The sequence below is a fragment of the Mirounga angustirostris genome, unplaced genomic scaffold (assembly GCF_029215605.1).
Source record: "Mirounga angustirostris isolate CCGP_5_RB_7025 unplaced genomic scaffold, mMirAng1.0.hap1 SCAF_14, whole genome shotgun sequence".
Classification (NCBI taxonomy): Eukaryota; Metazoa; Chordata; class Mammalia; order Carnivora; family Phocidae; genus Mirounga; species Mirounga angustirostris.
The window spans coordinates 86,428,734-86,446,490 of record NW_026991722.1 but is presented as its reverse complement, the minus strand read 5'-3'; the positions used below and the strand labels follow the sequence as shown (position 1 = coordinate 86,446,490).

General features: G+C 51.9%; 1 protein-coding gene across 3 annotated transcripts in view; it reads left to right on the top strand.

Annotated features, from left to right (window-relative positions):
* TPST2 (tyrosylprotein sulfotransferase 2) overlaps window positions 1–17,757 on the top strand; it is a 48,166-nt gene that overhangs the window by 4,256 nt on the left and 26,153 nt on the right. For 2 of the 3 annotated variants that reach the window (XM_064578578.1, XM_064578580.1), the window contains exon 1: window positions 12,150–12,168. The exons of the other annotated variant lie outside the window; for it this stretch is intronic. In XM_064578578.1, the coding sequence (XP_064434648.1) occupies window positions 12,155–12,168 (14 nt within the window). In that variant the 5' untranslated portion in view covers window positions 12,150–12,154. Of the gene's footprint in view, window positions 1–12,149; window positions 12,169–17,757 lie in introns of those variants that run through there. 3 annotated transcript variants of the gene reach the window in all.

The window sequence follows — 17,757 nt, the reverse complement described above, 5'->3', positions numbered from 1 at the left end:
CCACGTGCCCTGGGGAGCCGCCGGGGCTGCCGTCCCAGGGAGGAGCTTCATGTTATCCTGTGTGCTCAGATGGTGGGAGGCAAGCGCAGGGCAGCCAGCCTGTCTGCCAAGTGCATTCTTGCATCGACCAGACTTTTGACCAGGCTGCTGTGGCCAGAAAGCAGGCTGGTGGCCAGAAAGTGGGCCTGGTGGCAGTGTGCACGCTCCAGGGTTCACACCTGCATCGGAATCTGGTTGTTCCGCTCAGCGGCTGCACGTTTGTGTTCCTCCCTTCCTGCTGCCATCAGTTTTCCCGTCTGCAGAATAGAGGTGCAGCTAGGACCTGCCTCCTGGATTGGACCAGAGGGGACGGGGGCCAAGTGCTTATCTTGTTGCAAGGCAAAATGAGACGGCTCAGGGTCAGAAAGGCTGTTGGAATCTTGAGTGTGTCCCTTTGGGAGCCTCAGCTTTCCCATCTGTCGGAAGGCCATAATTATAACTGATATCAACAGAGCTCACCAGGCACGAGGCAGTGTTCTAGGCGCTCTGTGTACACGAACTCGTTTGATCCTCCCAATGCCCAAAGGAATTGGACAAGCCGAGGTATGGAGAGGTGAAGTCATTTGCACAAGGGCACCCTGCTAGGAAGTGGGAGAGACAGGATTTGAATCCAGAGTCTACGCTCCTAATTACCATCTTACCCCCTCTCAATATCCTATCTTTTTTTTTTTTTTTTTTTAAAGATTTTATTTATTTGACAGAGACACAGAGAGAAAGGGAACACAAGCAGGGGGAGTGGGAGAGGGAGAAGCAGGCTTCCCGCTGAGCAGGGAACCCGACGCGGGGCTTGATCCCAGGACCCTGGGATCATGACCTGAGCCGAAGGCAGACACTTAACGACTGAGCCACCCAGGCGCCCCGTGATACCCTAACTTAATGCCCAACACATAGAAAATACTCGGAAGGTGTTGGTTATTATTACTGTATTATATTGTTATATACTGTTACAAATTATTATGTATTATTAATGGACGTTTATCCCTTTCCCTGCCTATTTGTCCACACTCTAACCTGGATGACAGAACAAGCAGGGCTCTTGGCTTGCGAAGTCCAGACTCCTACCCCCCAACCCTGATCCCTCCTCTCCCTCCCGTTCCCCCACACTCTCCTGAGCAATTGGGGCTGGGTAGGGGCTTGGAGGTAGCTGAGTCCCAGCTGGGTTTCTGAATTGCTATGTGACATTGGGCAAGGTGCTTTCCATCTCTGAGACTCAGTTTCCCCACCTGTGAAATGGGCAGGTTGGCCTGTAACAAGCTGCCAACCCATGCCTTTGACCCACGGGACGGTTTCTGTTTAGCTCCCATGGTGTTTTATTTTAAATTGAGCCAACATTCAATTATTTTTAGAGAATCATCCAATTTCCCACTTCTTTTGGGAACGCAGGAGCTTGGGCCAAACTGGAGTGGCCTGAAGATCCCCCTTAAATGCCCTGGGCCCTCCTGGTCATTGTAGTCCCCACCACACCATTCCCCACCATCTCATGCATGACCTTTCTGGCTCCCAGGGCCCTCTGGCCCAGTACAGGTCTTCACAGCTCTGAGGACACCCCGGACCTGCCTGGGTGGGTGTCACTTGAACACGCAGTTTATTGCTTTAAAAACAAAAAATTTTTAACCCCTGGTTTCCACGCTCTTCAAGAGTCGCCTCAGCTCTGCTTTTCTGGGACATTGACGATTGTCCGAGGCCTCCTGTTACCTATTCTGTCCCTAGAAGCCTCGAGGCTTTTAACACATCAGGAGCTTGTCCCCATTCCACACTCCCTGTCTCTGGGCCCCAGGGTCCCACCTTACCTGGTTCAGGTCTCCACATAACCCACAGTGAGATATTCGGGGCCAGCGGAAGTCCCTCTGCTGTGAATACTGGCGAGGATGTGTCTGTGTCCCAGCGTATCTACACTGCTTGCCCGGCTCCGGGGACACCATCCCATACCCTTTCTCTGTCCTCACAAGGGATCAGGGGGGCATTTGTTACTGACCACTCCATTTCCTGGAAACTGAGGCACAGAGGCAGTCAAGTCACTTTCCCCAAGGTCACACAGGCCTGATGTGACAGCAGTGGAAATTTGAGCCCACATCTGCCCAACTCCAGAGGCCGCCTGCGGGAGTCATTCATCCATCCCATCGCTGCACAGATAGCCGCTGAGGGATGCCCTCCATGGACATCTGTAGTCCCGGCTGTGGCCCCAGCACCTGGCACTGGGCCTGGGTTACCCTGGAGGACTCAGGAACTACTTGTGGAAAAGGGACATGTGGAAGTTTCTTGGCTACATGCTGGGGTGCAGGATTTAAGAAGCCACCAGGTCCCCTTTTTCCTGGAGTTTACCCTCTAGTGGAGGCATCAGACAAGAAAAAAAGTCAACCACATCTCTGACCTGAGGTGCCTGCCTAGAAAGTTGACAAACTACAGCCCCTGGGGCCAAGTCTGGCCCACTGCTTGTTTTTGTAAATGAAGTTTTATTAGAATACACCACACTCATTTATTTCCCTTCTGTCAGTGACTGCTTCTGTACCACAAGGACAGAATTTACTGGTTCCCCAGAGACCATGAGGTCCAACAAAATTGAAAATACTTTTTTTAAAAGATTTTATTTATTTATTTTACAGAGAGACAGCGAGAGCAGGAACACAAGCAGGGGGAGTGGGAGAGGGAGAAGCAGGCTTTCCGCCGAGCAGGGAGCCCGATGTGGAGCTCGATCCCAGGACCCTTGGGATCGTGACCCGAGCCGAAGGCAGACGCCTAATGACTGAGCCACCCAGGTGCCCCAAAATTGAAAATATTTATTGCTGGACCCTTTACAGAAAGTCTGGCAACCCCTGATCTAATTATCTCTTGGGTCCCTTTAAGTTATAGTATTTTGCAAGGTGATAGTAAAATAATGATTGCCATTAATATTTGAGTGCCTGCTGGATACTTAGCTCTTGGGGCTTCTGCCTGAAACTTTCCCACACAGCTCAGGGAAGGTTTTGTTTTGATTTTGACTGTCCATGGGCATCAGGGGGCCTTCACTTCTTTATTTAGTCTGTTCTCCCATTTAGTCAACAAACGGGGCCGGGTCCTGCGAGGATGTGGGCAGTGTCCCACCCTGTGCATTCCTGTGGAGGAGGCAGGCCAGAGGGGTCATACAGGGTGCTAAGTGCTTTTTGGGGGGCATACTGGGTACTGGGATGGGAGGCAATCAGGGAAGGCTTCCTGGAGGTATTGGGGGGGGCTGCAAATTGTGCCAGTAGGAGTTGGCTGGGTAGAGGAGGGCAGGAAAGGTGTTCCAGGGAGAAGGAACCGCAGGTGCAAAAGTTCAGAGCTCTGTGACCCCCGTGGCCTGGTAGGTCTGCTCGAATTTATGGCTTCCGGAAGTTGGTATGTGCGGGTGGGGGTGGAGTAGGGTGTTAAAATTGGAGGTCAGCAAGAGTCGAGTCACAACACAGGGTCCAGTTGCTACCCTGAAGGACCTGGGTTTCCCCCTGGAGAAAGAGTTTTCCTTTCCAGGTCTCCCTCTAGCCTTTGTGGACTCCCAGGAGAGTCACCGCTGGATGCTAACTTAGCGGCTCCTGTTGTTTAACACAGAGCACGCCCCTGCTGGGCTCCCCCTCCACCCCTCCCCCTGGGCTCCCTGGGTGGCCGCCCCCAGCTAGGAGGCTTAAAGATTGCTTCCTTTGCATTTATTTTTGCAGTTTTTTTTTTTAATTAAGGCGTGTTTTTCATTTAAGCCGGTGGGTTCTGGTTTCCTTTGAAAATGTTATAGCAATATTGAGTTCACTGAACAAAAATAGGAAACAGGTGAGAGTAATTGGGAAGGTGGCCCTCAGCAGGTGGGAATTTGGGCAGCCCCGCAAGGGGGCGGGGGGGGGGCGCTCCCAGGGGGCCAGGCTGGTACGTGACCTTGCTCTAAAAGGTTTGGCTCCTCCCTGAAGCCCCAGGAGCGTTGACCCGAAGGGTGGGGAAGGACACCGAGCTGAGGTTCTGGTTGCAGGCTGTTCCCAGGCTCCCCTATCTAGCTCCTGCTCCCTGCGTCTGGCTGGGTCTCTATTTTTGTCTCTCCCCGTCTCCTTCTCATCCCTATCTCCCTCTGTTCAGGTTTCCCTGACTCGGTCTCCCCCATCGCTGTCTCTCTCTATCTCTGGCTGGCTGGCTCTCTCCATCTGTTTGTCTGCCTTCTCCCTCCCCCACCTGCACTACTTCCCCTCCACCACCCCCCCACCCCAGCTCTTCCTTTATCTCATTAGAAACTCTCTGTCCCACTTCCTCTGGCTGTGAGTGACATCCTGCCCCCAGAACCTTCGGAACCGAACCCTCACAGAGGCGGGGGACTCCACCACCACCCTCCGCGAGGCGGCGTGGAAGTAGGTGGTGTGCGGATTCCTGGCAGGGAGGTGGAGGCCCAGGGAGGTCTGGAGGCCAGCGAAGGCAGCACAGCACTGCAGGGATTCTGAGTCCGCCTGCCCCTGGGGCCCCAGAGTGCGGGGGGGGGGGGGGGGGGGATGGGGGGCGGGGCAGAGGTGGGGGCGCGGAGGGCAGGCCCCGGGGCTGTGGGGGAGGCGACAGGGAGCCTGGGTTGGCAGCGAGGGGATAGAGTGCAGCTTGGGGTTTAACTTGGTTTGGGGGCTCAGCAGGGGGCTGTCACCTGGGGCGGAGGTGTTGGTTACCCTGCCTCCGGGGACTCCCCCTGAGCCTGCCCACAGCAGGTGCGTGGCCCCGCGGGTCATTGCATTTCCTGCTGTCTCAGTGACCCTGGGCTCCCTGGGCGGGCCCCACGCTGTGTTCACAGCCCCACTGGCGCGCACAGTAGGTCGGCAGTGCACCTATGTTGGCTAATCTGGGGGAGAACAGCAATATTAGAAAATGAGTTCAGCCTCTTTCTTAGAGGGCTCAGAGACTGAGGCTCAGAGAGTGGAGGTGATTTGCTCAGGTCATGAAAACAGATTTGGAGTACAGAACAGGTCTGGGTTCCCCAAGGTGGATGCAGCACAGGGAGAACATTTAGCTGGTAGGTCCTCTGGTGGCCCTCTGTGGGTGTCCTGTGAACACCCCCTCCTAGGAGGTGGGGGCACTGGGGTTTGAGGCTGGCTCACCCTCACCCAGCTGCTGGGGGAGGCCGGGCAAATTCCTCCCCTGAGATCCCTGGGGGTCTCTACTTTACCCTCCGAGGGAATGAAGAACAAGGATCCTGAGAATGGCAGAGGGGGTCGGCTCGGTGGGGTCAGAGGTCACTGACCTCACTGTGCTTGCTCTCAGGCAGGGGCAGTGGCTGCCTTAGCCTTGGGAACCTCGCTCAGTCCTCTGGTTAGATGTTGCCCTGGATCACGAGGATACCATTATATCACAAGGTCTTCTGTGACTTAGCTGGAAAAACCCAAAAGGAGAAGACATGGATTCCACCCTCAAAAGCCTTCACTAGCTCCCTATTGGCTACAAAGGAGTGGGGGGAGTCCCCCTCATGGCACTCAAGGCCCCGCGATCTGGCTACCGCCTTCCTCTCCTACCTCCCTCCCCTCTTGAGCAGGTGTAGGGCAGCACCTTTAAGCAAGCAGCAGGATCCCCTGGAAGGCCAGCTTGCATGCACCCCATACCCAGAATCCACTCCCCCCTCCCACTCATTCAGCAGGTCTGGAAAGGGACCAAGAATTTGCATTTCTAATGGGTTCCGAGGTGCTGCCAATGTGGTCTGGGAACCCACTTTACAAAGTGGGTTTTAAGCATACTCTAAAAACCAGACGGTGTAGGAGCAAAAACCTGCTCCACCACACGCCTTCTGTGAGCTCTCAGGCAAGGACTTTAACCGCTCTGTGCCTCGGTTTCCTCGTCCATAAAATGGAATAATATCCGCACCGTTCTGATAGATCAGTTGTAAGGATCAATTGGACTTAGTACGCCTAAAGCGCCTAGAACAGTGTCTGGACACGAAGTAAGCAGGCAGTACGTGCACGTTTGCTATTATAACTACTCTTGCTATTGTTATTTTTATTACAATTCACATTTAACCCCACCGTGACCTTGACACTGTTGTGCTTACAGTGAATCCTTTGCCATTCTTGATTCCCAGTGCGCTTGGACACCTCTGGGCCTCTCTGCTCAAGCTCTTCCTTTCCCTGGGACCCCTCGCCCATCCTCTGCACCTGTTCCCGTGCTACGCATCCTTCTCAGATTCCTGCCTGACCCTCCCCACTCCCTGCCCCGCACCAGCCAGAATCCACAGCCCCTTCCTCTGACCTCCTTGGTCACATGACTTACTTATTCCCCTGATCCGGCTATCTCCTTTCATTCTGCCCATTATCCAGTTACTTGAATGTCCGTTTCCTGTGCCGATCCACAGACTTCTCCAGATCTGACTTCTTGGGGCTGCCAGTGGGTGGCAGGTTCCTAGTGGGGCTGGGACGGTGGCAGGGAGTGATGGGCACAGCCAGACGCGTGGTCGGGAGCCCACGTTCTAGAGGGTGAGAACACCCAGGGGTGTGCTCCTTCATTGAAAGGTGATTACTTACTTACTGTCACTTCGCCCAGCTCTGCTCTTTGGGGACCTTCTCCACTGGGGGCTGGGGACAGAAAGCCCAGATGAAGGGGGAAATGAGGACTCCAGGGAGCTGCATCTGCCTCCCACCATTCAGTTCCCAGATCCCTGAATAGCTAAGACTTGCCTGTTCCTGAGCAAACAGGTACATGTGCGTTTATCTTTTTGCGTGTCGTGTCACTGAAATCTCACAGTGACGTGAGGCAGGCATGGAGAAGAGCCCTGATACTGTGGGAAGGTGGGGCTTTCTGAGTCCGACACATGGGAGTCAGAATGCCAGCTGGCTGGTGCCCAAGCTATGAGACCTTGGGCCAGTTACTTCCCCTCTCTGGGCCTCTGCTTCCTCACCTGTAAAACGGAGATCACAGTCATGACCATCTCTTGGGTTGCCAGGAAGATGATAGATAAGGTTTTCTGGTGCCCGATGCATAAAGGTGCTCGGTGATTCACAGCAATAAGGATTATGTTGTTCACCCATTTCACAGATGAGGAAACAGGCTCAGAGAAGTTCAGGGACTGTCCCCCCCACCTGACCCTCTTCCTGGTGATGTCCAGGCAAGTCTGCAGATAGAAATACTTTCCAGCAAGGTCCCAAGCATCCTCGGAACCCAAAGTGTTTTCCCGTAGGAAAAGGCTGTTGACTCACTCCGAATCTGGAGTTCCCCCATCCCCGGAAGACAGTGAAGCATGAGGAGCTGCCCCTTCTTCCTCATGGCTTTTGATTCGTTAAGTGTTCTTGTTCTGAACAGCTCTTGAGGACTTTGAAACCCTGGCTCTTCTGCCTGCTTCGGGAGTAAGTGAGGTAGGAAACTCTCCTAGTCCCAGGCTGTGTTTGTCTGAGACGGAGACGGGGGCAGGTTAATGCTTCGGTAAACTAGGTGCCCAGGTAGGAATGGCCCCAGAACCAAGCCTGCAAATTGTGCTCCTAACCACCACCCCCCCCCAGTCCCACCTCTGTCCAGACCCACATGTCCACCCATAGTATCGACAGGGGATGAAAGCTGAATGCCGCTTGGATGAACCATAAAAAAAGGTGTAGGCCTTCTTATCTGGGGACATTACCTCCCACAAATGGTTATTACTTGCTTGCTTTGTTCTTGGTCAGGCCTTTCCACATTTGGCCATCGGCCATTGCAAAACCTCCACAACAAAGAAGTGGAAGGTGATGCAATCAAAAAAGCCATAAACTGCAACTGGGAGCGGGGGGAGGGGGAAGTTAGCCAAAGACTTTCTGAGCAAAATATATGGGAACAACCTGACTCTTTTGTAAGCCAAAAAAATACATGGGAACAACGTGACCTTTTTGTAGGAGTTGGCTTCCCACGTAGAAAACCCATTTCCATGCCCTTGGGGCAGATGTGCAAGTGGTTAGCTGGCTCCAGCCAATACCCTGAGTCCTTGTATAAGACTGGAGATTGGTTTTGCTTAGTCTTATCAAAACATTAAAAAAAGAAAAACCATTCTGGGACCTGGGAGAAGACCACGGAGTGGTACGCATGCAGAGGTCAAAAGAGCCTATTGTGTATCTGCATTTATTGGGTCAGGTAAATGGAAAGTCTAGAGGTGATCACCTTCAGGTATAGCTGGATCCAGGTGCTCCAGTGTGTCAGGACATGTCTCTTAGATGGGCTTTCTTCGGTGGTAGCTTCATTCTCAGGCACGCTCTCCCCAGTAACACTTCCCGGCATACATCCTCCTAACATTAGCAGTCTTGGCTGCAAGAGAGCCATTTCTCTAGTAATTCTTGCAAATCCTGGGATTGAATCCTCTTCACCCACCTCGGGTCTAATGCCCACCCGTGAATGTCTGTACCCTTTTATTGGCCAGCCCTCCATCACTGGTCCTGCGCATGGGATCAGTCCCATCCCAGTCATAAGGACTGATCCCGGAAGATCAGAGAATGCATGCTTGGCAGGTAGTTTGACAGATACCCATGCCAGTGACAGAGCAGAAATAAAAGGGAGAGGCAGGATTTCTACCCTGGAGGGAAAAATGGAGGCAGACACTGCCATTCATTGAGCATTTACTCTGCTCCAATATGGTATTAAGGCCTTTATGTGTGCTTAGTTGCTGTTTGCCTTTTATAGATAAGAAAATGAGGCTCAGAGAGGCTAAGTGACTTACCTAAGGTCACAAAGCTAATAGGGGAAAATTCAAACTCAGGTCCATCTTCCTGCAAAACCCATTCTTTCACCACTCCCTGATACCTGAGGACACTTACCGATCAACAAAGTGAGCTCGAAAAATAAAATATGAATGCCTGGGGGTGTGCCAGGCTCTGTGTTAAGGGTGGGAATACAAAAGAGAAAAATTTCAAAAAGCCTGCAGGGCCCCTCAGCCCATGAGCTCTCCACAGTCAAGTGTGGGAGATGAAGGGGCAAACAACAATTACTGCAGAGAATGGTGAAGGATAGGCAGAGGGGACTGTGAGACATAGGAGGTGTTTAATCTGCATGTTGGTGGAAGGTTTCCTGGAAAAGGTGATGCTTGAGCTGAGGTAATAACAAACAAGCCAAGATAAATTTGGGGAGAGGGTACATAGGTACCTAGTAGGTAGGACTCTTGATTGACAAAGACAGAAACCCAGCTCCCACGGAATTAAGCAAAAAAAGTACATTTATTGGTTCATGTAACTAAAAAGTAGAGGGGTAGGGATGGCTTCAGGTGTGGCTGGATCCAGGAGCCCAACTAATATCAGGGAGTCATGTCTCTATCTCTTGGCTCCATCGTCTTGGGTTGGCTTCTCAGGCAGGCTCCACAGGTGGCGACCAGAGATATCCCTGTACCTCCAACCCCACACCCTACTTGCTTAGCCTCCCCAGAAGTTCCTGCTGAAGTCTCAGGCTGACTTTCATTGACCTAGAATGAATTATATATCCATCCCTGAACTAACACTGTGGCCTGGAAACAGAACACGTAATTGTCCAGGCCTAGGCACATGCCCATACCTGGAGTCTTAGATACTGGGAAGGTGGTTAGGAAAATCAGGAGTGTGTGGCATCTGTTGGGTTGGCATCTATCCATTTGTCTGGAGCACAGAGGGCTGATCCTGAGGCCCCCATAAGCCATGTGGAGAATTGCATCCTGGGGCTCCTGGGTGGCTGAGATGGTAAGAGTCCCACTCTTAATTTTGGCTCAGGTCATGATCTCAGAGTCATGAGATCCAGTCCTGCCTCTGGTTCCACGCTGGGCATGAAGCCTGCTTAAGAGTCTCTCTCTCCCTCTCCCTTTGCCCCTACCCCCTTTCTCTCTTTCTCCCTCTCCTAAAAAAAAAAAAAAAAAAAAAAAATGTACCTTAAGGATAGCAGGAAACCTTGACATGGGTACTGTTGGAGAGTTGCAGGGGTGGAGGCAGGGGGACCAGGTGGGAGGGGGAGGTATTCACATTGTTCCTGTGAGGTGCTTTCTCTTTGCAGCTTTGATTTGCATTTCCTTGATGGCCAGCGATACTGAGCCGATATTGAGCCATCTTTCCTGTGCTTGTTGGCCATTTGTAGATCTTCTTTGGAGAAATGTCTGTTAAAGTCCTTTGCCCATTTTTGAATCAGGTGGTTTGGTGTTTTGTTTTTAAGTTTCAGAAGTTCCTTATATAATCTAGTTACTAATCCCTCATGAGATACGGGATTTGCAAATAGTTCCTCCTGTGGGTTGTCTTCTTATTGTGTTGATGGTGTCTTTTGATGCACAAAATGTTTCAATTTTCATGAAGTTAATTTGTTTCTTTTTTCTTTTGTTACCTGCGCCTTTGGTAACACAGCCACGAATTGGTTGCATGGCGGTGTCTTGAAGGTGAAGTCGGCAGGAGTTGCTGCTGGGTTGGATTGGGGTGGGAGAGCGAGAGGAGAGTCTTGCTTTTGGCTGCCTTCAAGCCTTTGGGCTGAGCGTAGTACACTGCCACCAAGTAAGGGTGGAACGTATTTGGGGCGAAAGCCAGGCGATTAGCTTTGGGTGTGTTAAATTTGAGGTGCCAGCTCAGCACCCAAGTGGGGGTGACAAGGAGGTGGTTCTTGCCAGAGTCCGTGTTGAGGACAGAATTTTGGGCTGGAGGTGTTCATCCAGTAGGAATCTCTTGCTAGCTGTGCCAGCGTGTTCAGGTTTGGTCCAGCGTCAGGAAGGAAAAAGCCTGAAAACATTCTCCCAGGGGGGACGGAGAGAGAAGAAGACAAGCAGACATCACCTCCTTGGCCTCTCATCAGAAGCCAACCCAGCCTGGCTACTCCTTTACTGAGTGTGGGTTTGGGGCAGGGGTGTGTGCCAGGCACTGGGCTGCGGGTGGCACGACCGGAGGCCTTGGCTCTGTTGACCTTTCTGTTCCTGGGGCCCGGCACCAAGCCTGGCCCCGGGAAAGCGCCTGCTGGCGGCTGTCGATAAAAGGAATGAATGGAGTCCCGTGTGTTCGTCAGTAGCAGATGGGAAGGTGCGTGCGTGGGAGGATGCCCGGCCAGCACCACCATTCCTCAGCGTCGGACAAAGTGTGGCTCTTTAAGACTATTTTTAGTGAAGTCTATCATATGTACAGAAAGGTGCATACATCGTAAGTGGACAGCTCGATGAATTTTCAAGAGGTGTGACGGCACCAGATCAAGAAAAAAAGCATAGAACAAACAATGAATCATGGAACACTACTAGTCTAAAACTAAAACTAATGATGCAATGTATGGGGATAATATAAGAATAAAAAAATTAAAAAACAAAAAGAAGTTAAAAAAACAAAAAAAAAAACAAAAAAAGAAAAAAAGCATAGGCCTTGCACCCCCTCCAACAAGATGCCTGGTACCCCCTCCAGTCAGCCCTCGCCAAAGGGTAGCCGCTATCCTTAAATCTCCTATTAGAAGTTAATTTCGCCTGTCTTTGTACTTTATAGACGTATAAAGTACTTTACATACATAAAAACGCAGATGCTCTCTTTTGTTTTGTTTTTGTTTTTTTTTTCCTCAGCATAAATCTGTGAGCTTCATCCAGATTGTTGCGTGAAGTTCTGGCTTGTTCTTTTGCCTAGCTGTTCAGTATATATATTTATTTATTTGTATTTACGTATTTATTCTCTTGTTAATGGGCATTTCCGTAGCCCCCTTACATAAGCTTATTGACCATTTAGATGATCTCTTCTATGAAGTGTATCTCTTCAGATTTGCCCATTTTTCTCTTGGGTTGCCTATTCTTATTGATTTCAAAGAGGTCTTTATATATTCTGGTTACAAATACTTTGTGTTATTTATGTATTGCAAATGTCTTCCGTTTGTAAGTTCTTTCAGTCAGCAAGAGGAAGAACTGGGCATTTCAAGCCTCAAAGTCATTGATTTGAAGACAGGGCAAGCCCTTCACCTGTGTATGCCTCAGTTTCCCTCTCTAAACCCTGCAGAGTATTTATCTTTAGCCCAACGCTTGCTGTGTAAATGGAGCTGTGACTGTTATTAGCACCTTTGTAGGGATGAAAGAACCCCCTGAACTAAACCAGGCAAAACTCACCCTGTAGGGGCTTTTTCAACCTAAGTCATTCCTGTTTCTCAGGTCAGTTCTATAAATATCGATGAAGCACTTACTATATACCATTCTCCAGGTTAGGCATTGAAAGTACAGCACTGAACAAGACCCAGTTCCTACCCTTGGAGGATGTTGCTTCGGGGGTGAGTGCTTGGGGGCTGCAGGAGCCCCGGGGAAGTGTTGGCTGAGCTAGAGCATCACGGAAGGCTTCCTGGAGGAGGCGAGCGTCATGGGGTTGAGCATAGTTGAGTACGCCTCTTGTGTTCAGGCACACGCTTGGGTGCCTTCTGTGTGCCAGGCCCTGGTTCTCAACCAGAGGTGATTGCACCCCCAGGGAACACTGGCAATGCCTGGAGATATTTTTGCTTGTTGCAATGTGGTGGGGGGGATGCTACTGTTGTCTAATGAGTAGAGGCCAAGGGATGCTGCCCAAATGTCAGTGCTGAGGTTGGGAAGCCTTGAGCCAGATAGTTGTAATACCGTCCAAGGTTACAGTAAGGGGGTTGATCAGAGGGACTGGGAATGTCACCCCAGCCAGAGGATGTCAGAGAAGCCGTCGCAGGAGGGGGAGCCTGGAGCTGAATTTTGGAGGGTTGTGAGTGGGAACTGGCAGGAAGCGGGAGGTGCCTAGGAAGGGCCCTGGTGAATCACGGAGATGCAGAGATGGGCGGTCCGCGTGCTTGGGGGTTTTACCCTCAAGGGCAGGCCTGGAAAGGGGGTGGGAGAGGTTTGTGGGGACCGATCACCGTCAAGGACTTAATCAGCCTGTGTGTCCTCCTCCTCCCCCCCCCCCCCCCCCCCCGGAGCTGTAGGCCACATTTGGTTGCTGAGCCCTTTCAGTGTGGCTAGCGCGGCCGAGGAACTGAGTTTTTTATTTCAATTTAACTTAAATTTAGATCTCAAAACAGACACTTGATTCCGTTCCTGGGAAACTTTTAAGCATGTGTGGAACTATTTCGGGATGCGAATGTACGTTTTCAGCTGTAAATTTTGTGAACTCTAAATACAGATCAGATATGCCTACTGAAAAGTTGAATGTACACCCCAGATTTCAGACCTAGTACTAAGGGAAATGTCTCATTAATCTTAATTTTTATATTGATTTTAAACGATATTTATATTTTATGTTGACTTTATTTAAATTTTCATATTGATTAACGGTAACATTTTGGATAGGTTGGGTGAAATGAAATCTAGAACCAAATTTCATTTCACCGTTTTCTTTTTCATGTGGCTTTTGTTTTGTTTCGTTTTGTTTTTTTACGTGGCTTCTGGAAAATTGAATTCCACGTGTGGCTCACCCTGGATGTCATCTGGGCGTCGCTGTTATGAACCCCGGGGAAGGGCTGGAATGTCTGGCCGAGGCTGAGGGCTCGTGGAAAGGTTTAGGCTGGGGAGCGACGGTGGTCAGGTTTGCATCGTTAGTTACACCCTCTGGCCACTGTGGTGAGAGAAGATTCTAGAGGATGGGATGAGCCTGGCCGTGGGGAGACTGTATATATAGCCTGAAAGGCTTGAGCTGGGGCCACAGAGAGATGCCCTGATGCCCCAGACAGATAGTCCACAGGCAGGTGACCAGGCTGGGCCCAGAGGAAGGAGGAGCCTTTGGGGAGGGGGCGGGCACATCCCAGGACTGACCGGTCCTTCAAAGAGGCCTCACAGCTAAAAGACCGCAGGAGTAATGTTGGCCGCTGCAGATCAACCTGCTGCTTCTGCTGGTCTCCTCTCCAGACACCTGCCAGCCCCAACCTGGTCCTCCCCTGCCACCCTGACTGCAGCCCGCACCCCGCTCAGGTTTGACACCCCACTTCCTGCTTCCATGTCCTGCTCTCCACTGCTTAGCAGGCTGTGTGACCTTGAGCAAGTGGCTCTCCCTCTCTGAGGGCTGCCAGCTCTGCACGGCCTCACCCCTGCCGCACCGAGGGCATAGGCGAGATCTGTGATGCCCACGGATGATAGATCTTCCCGGGTTGGATCTTTGGAGGGGTGATAGTGTGGAGCCCTAGGGGAGGGTGGGCATGGCACCCTCCCGTTCACTGGGTGGATTCTCATCTCCCATCTCTGGATTATGTCCCCGCTGCACTGCTTTGGAAGCTGAGGCTCAGAGAGGTGAGGGGGCTCGCCTAAGTCCACATAGCTCAACAGGAGCAGGATTCAGATGGGGAATGCAGACCTTGTCAGTGCCAGGCCACCACTCCCATGACCACGTCTCAGTGTTGGATCAAGGGCAGGGCGCTGGGCTCCGTGTCCTCATCTGTTGGGTGGGGTGGACAGCAGTGCTGACTTCGGCGGTTGGCTGCGAGGAGGGAGTAATTGAGGGAAGCAGCAGAGCGCCCGCTCCAGATGGGAGACAGGCCTCCCGATAGCACTCCGGTTTGTTGGCTGATCCCTACATTCCATTCCTCCCAGCTGCTCTGCAGTGAGTGGTATGAGCCCACTCTCCGGGGAGGAACCTGGGGCCAAGATGTGCACCTAGTCAGTCAAAGCTGGGGCCCCAGCCAGCACCTTGGCTGTGGCTCTAGGGCCCTTTCCCTCCCCTGCACGGGCCCTGTCCTCACCCCAGGACCCCGACATTACCTCTAGTGCTTGACGAGGGCGGGCCTGCCCTGTCCCCCCCCCCAGCCTGGTCCACCGTCCCGGGTGACTGGACATGAATGGGCACAGGGCAGCCTCCCCGGGGGGCGCTCACGGATGCCCAGCCCACAGAGCCTGTTCCTCGGGAACTTTCCTTCCCTTGCTAGGTGAGCTGTAATCTTTCCGCCTTCCTGCTTTGAGTCGTGTGCCAACGGCCAGAGTGGGCGGGCAGGAAGCTGTCAGGGAACCTGCCCGGGGCATGGCCAATTCTAAGAGCCAGAGCTGGGCTCTCCCAGGTCACCAACCCTGGGTTCTGGTTGTCTCAACACCTTGTTCAGCCTCATAGCTGGAAAAGGGAGGAGTCACCAGCCTGACTGAAAAGCAGCGTCTGACACATGAAGTTGGTACAGAAGGGGGACCTTGCAGACAGCTGGCCAGAGGGTCTTTTGGGGGAGCTTTGGCAGTTGCTGCTGAGATCTGAAGATGCCTAGCCCCCAGCCAGCTGACCCCTTTTTACATAGCTCCCTAGATCTGTGCTGCGCAAGTTTTAAGGTGCACGGGAATCCCTGCGGTCTTTTAAAATGCAGATTCGACGTGGAACCTCCAGAAGGGACTAGCAGGCTTCCAGGGAGCCCTAGGGGGCCTCTCAATGTGGGCGCAGGGAGGCCTGTTCCTGTATAATGGGGTGGGTTGCAGAAAAGATGAAAACAACCTAAATGTCCCGCAGAGAGGCTTTGGCCCTGAATGGTGGGCCATCCCTGCAGAGGGGGTGGGGGTGGGGATGCCCTGGAGCAATTAAAGGAGGGAGGACGATCCAGTCCGATCCATATGATCCATATGGGTCTCGTTTTCTGTGAGGTTGAGCACCCTCTGAGTGCGGGGGCTTTGCTGTGTCATTAGCTGATGCGACCCGTGCTAGACTGCATCTGGCTGGGCTATAGGGCACACACAGTAGGTGCTCAAGCAGTGTTTTCCGGATGGCAGAACCAATGTGCTGGCATGGAAATACCTCCATGTTTCAGAAGGATGCGCGTGGTCCGGGGCTTCTCAGCCTTGGCCACTCTGGCATTTAGGGCCAGATGATTGTTTGGTGCGGGGGTGGGGGGGGGCTGACCTGGACATCGTAGGACGCTTGGCAGCATCCCTCGCCTCTACTCGTGAGATGACCCCTACTCGTGACAACAAAAGCTGTCTCCAGACATTGCCAATTGTCCCCGCAGGGGCACAATCGGTCCATGGTGGGGGTATGATGGCGTGTGGATGGAAGGAGGGGAGGACGGGTGTTTGGGAGGGTGGGAGAGAGGCTCGGTGTGATGTCCATTCAGATACGGTTCGACTGGGACCCCCTGGAAAGAAGGGCAGGCGGCCCCTCCCCAAACCCATCAGTAGCAGTTGGAGACTTGGCTCCAAAGAGACTTAAGCTTTCTCTATTTTTTAAAAAATATGGAGATGATACCTGTGGCTTGAATACTTAAGTAAATTTTAGAACTAGGAAGGATACAAGGACTTTTTCTAGAGTTGTGAGGGTTTAGCTTGTGGATCACTTGATGATCACTGGCCCAACTGGCGCCCAGGGAGGCCAGCAGAACTGGAAGTGGCGGGGGTGTAGCTTGCGGGAGCTGTGCTGGTTTTGCTCCGCAGCACCAGCAGGATGGCCTAGGATGTGGAGCCTGTGACAGAGGACCTTGGCAGAGAAGGCTCCTGTAGATGGGCACTAGCTGCCAGGCTTGGGCAGCTTCAGAGTCATCTTGCACATCTCTTGCTCAAATACCTGCCGTGGCTCCCTAGTACCCAAGTCTGAATTTCCTTCCTGTGCCTCCTGGGTTATTATTCCATGCCCTTCAAAGGATTTTCCATGACGTAACTAGATTCCAAATACTAATAATAGTGATAACTATAACAATAGGACCCAGAGCACCGACTGTTTTCGGGAACAGTGCAAAGTGCTTTCCATGCATTATTTTATTTAATCCATATGGAAACCATCTGGCACTGCTGCAAGTCTGATTCTCATTTTATATATGAGGAGACTGATGCCCACAGTGGTTGAGTGTCTTGCCCAAGGTCACGTAGCTCCTGGCCCTGCCGGGATCCTCAGCCTGACTCCAGAGCCAGACTTTTAATCAGGAGGCCAGCCTACCTAATCTTGTTAGGAGAATGAGCCAGCACGATGCCCACAGAGAGGAGGCTGGGTGTCTGGAGACCTGGGCCCAGGCCTAGCCTGCTCTATGACCTTGACCAGACTCTGCTCTCTGGGCTTGCCCTGGGCTTTCTCGAAAGGCTGGCTCTATAATCCAGGGCTGAAGGTCTCCAAATTAATGCAGCAAGCCTAGAAATCACCCTGATTTCATTTTTCGCTTCTTTTCTTCTGTATCACACCATTGATACATATCCCCTGTAGGAGAGTTAGAAAATTCAGGGGGAAGAAAAGGAGAAATAAATGAAGTTCCAGTTAGCATTTTAGGGTGTGTCTTTCTAGAGTATTTTTCCAACATAAATACTTACCAGCGTGGGATCAGCCAGTCTCTCTGTCACCTAATTTACCTCGGATGTCTTGCAGGGTAATGAATTTTTTTTTAAGATTTTATTTATTTATTTGAGAGAGAGAGAGAAAGAGGGGGTAAGAGCAGAGGGAGAGGGAGAAGCAGACTCTGTGCTGAGCACGGAGCCCAGTGCGGGGCTTGATCCCACAACCCTGAGACCACGACCCGAGCCAAAATCAAGAGTCAGACACTCAACCAACTGAGCCACTCAGGCGCCCCCAGGGTAATGAATTTTTATAGGGTCACATCCAGGTCTAGTGTGGTTATACCATGGAATGTTTAATGAGAATATCTAATTAGAGATGATGATAATTTAATAGCTGGCGTTTACTGGAATCCTTCTCCTGCCAGGTCCTGCCCTGAGCACTTGCCTCAGCAGTCATCCCAGCAACCCTCCAAGGCAGGCCGCTCAGCCCATTTGACAGATGAGGACAGTGAGGCTGTTGCCATGAACTGGCCCCAGGTCTCATGGCCCAACCTTGGCAGAGCCGAATGTGGACTGGGTCCCTCCTGAGCTGTCCATCCATGCCCTTAACCACTGTCGGGCCACCCCGCCCCTCGCCTCATCACCCGTGTTCTCTTTGAGGCGGACACGTGAGCTGGGTGCTGGCCAAG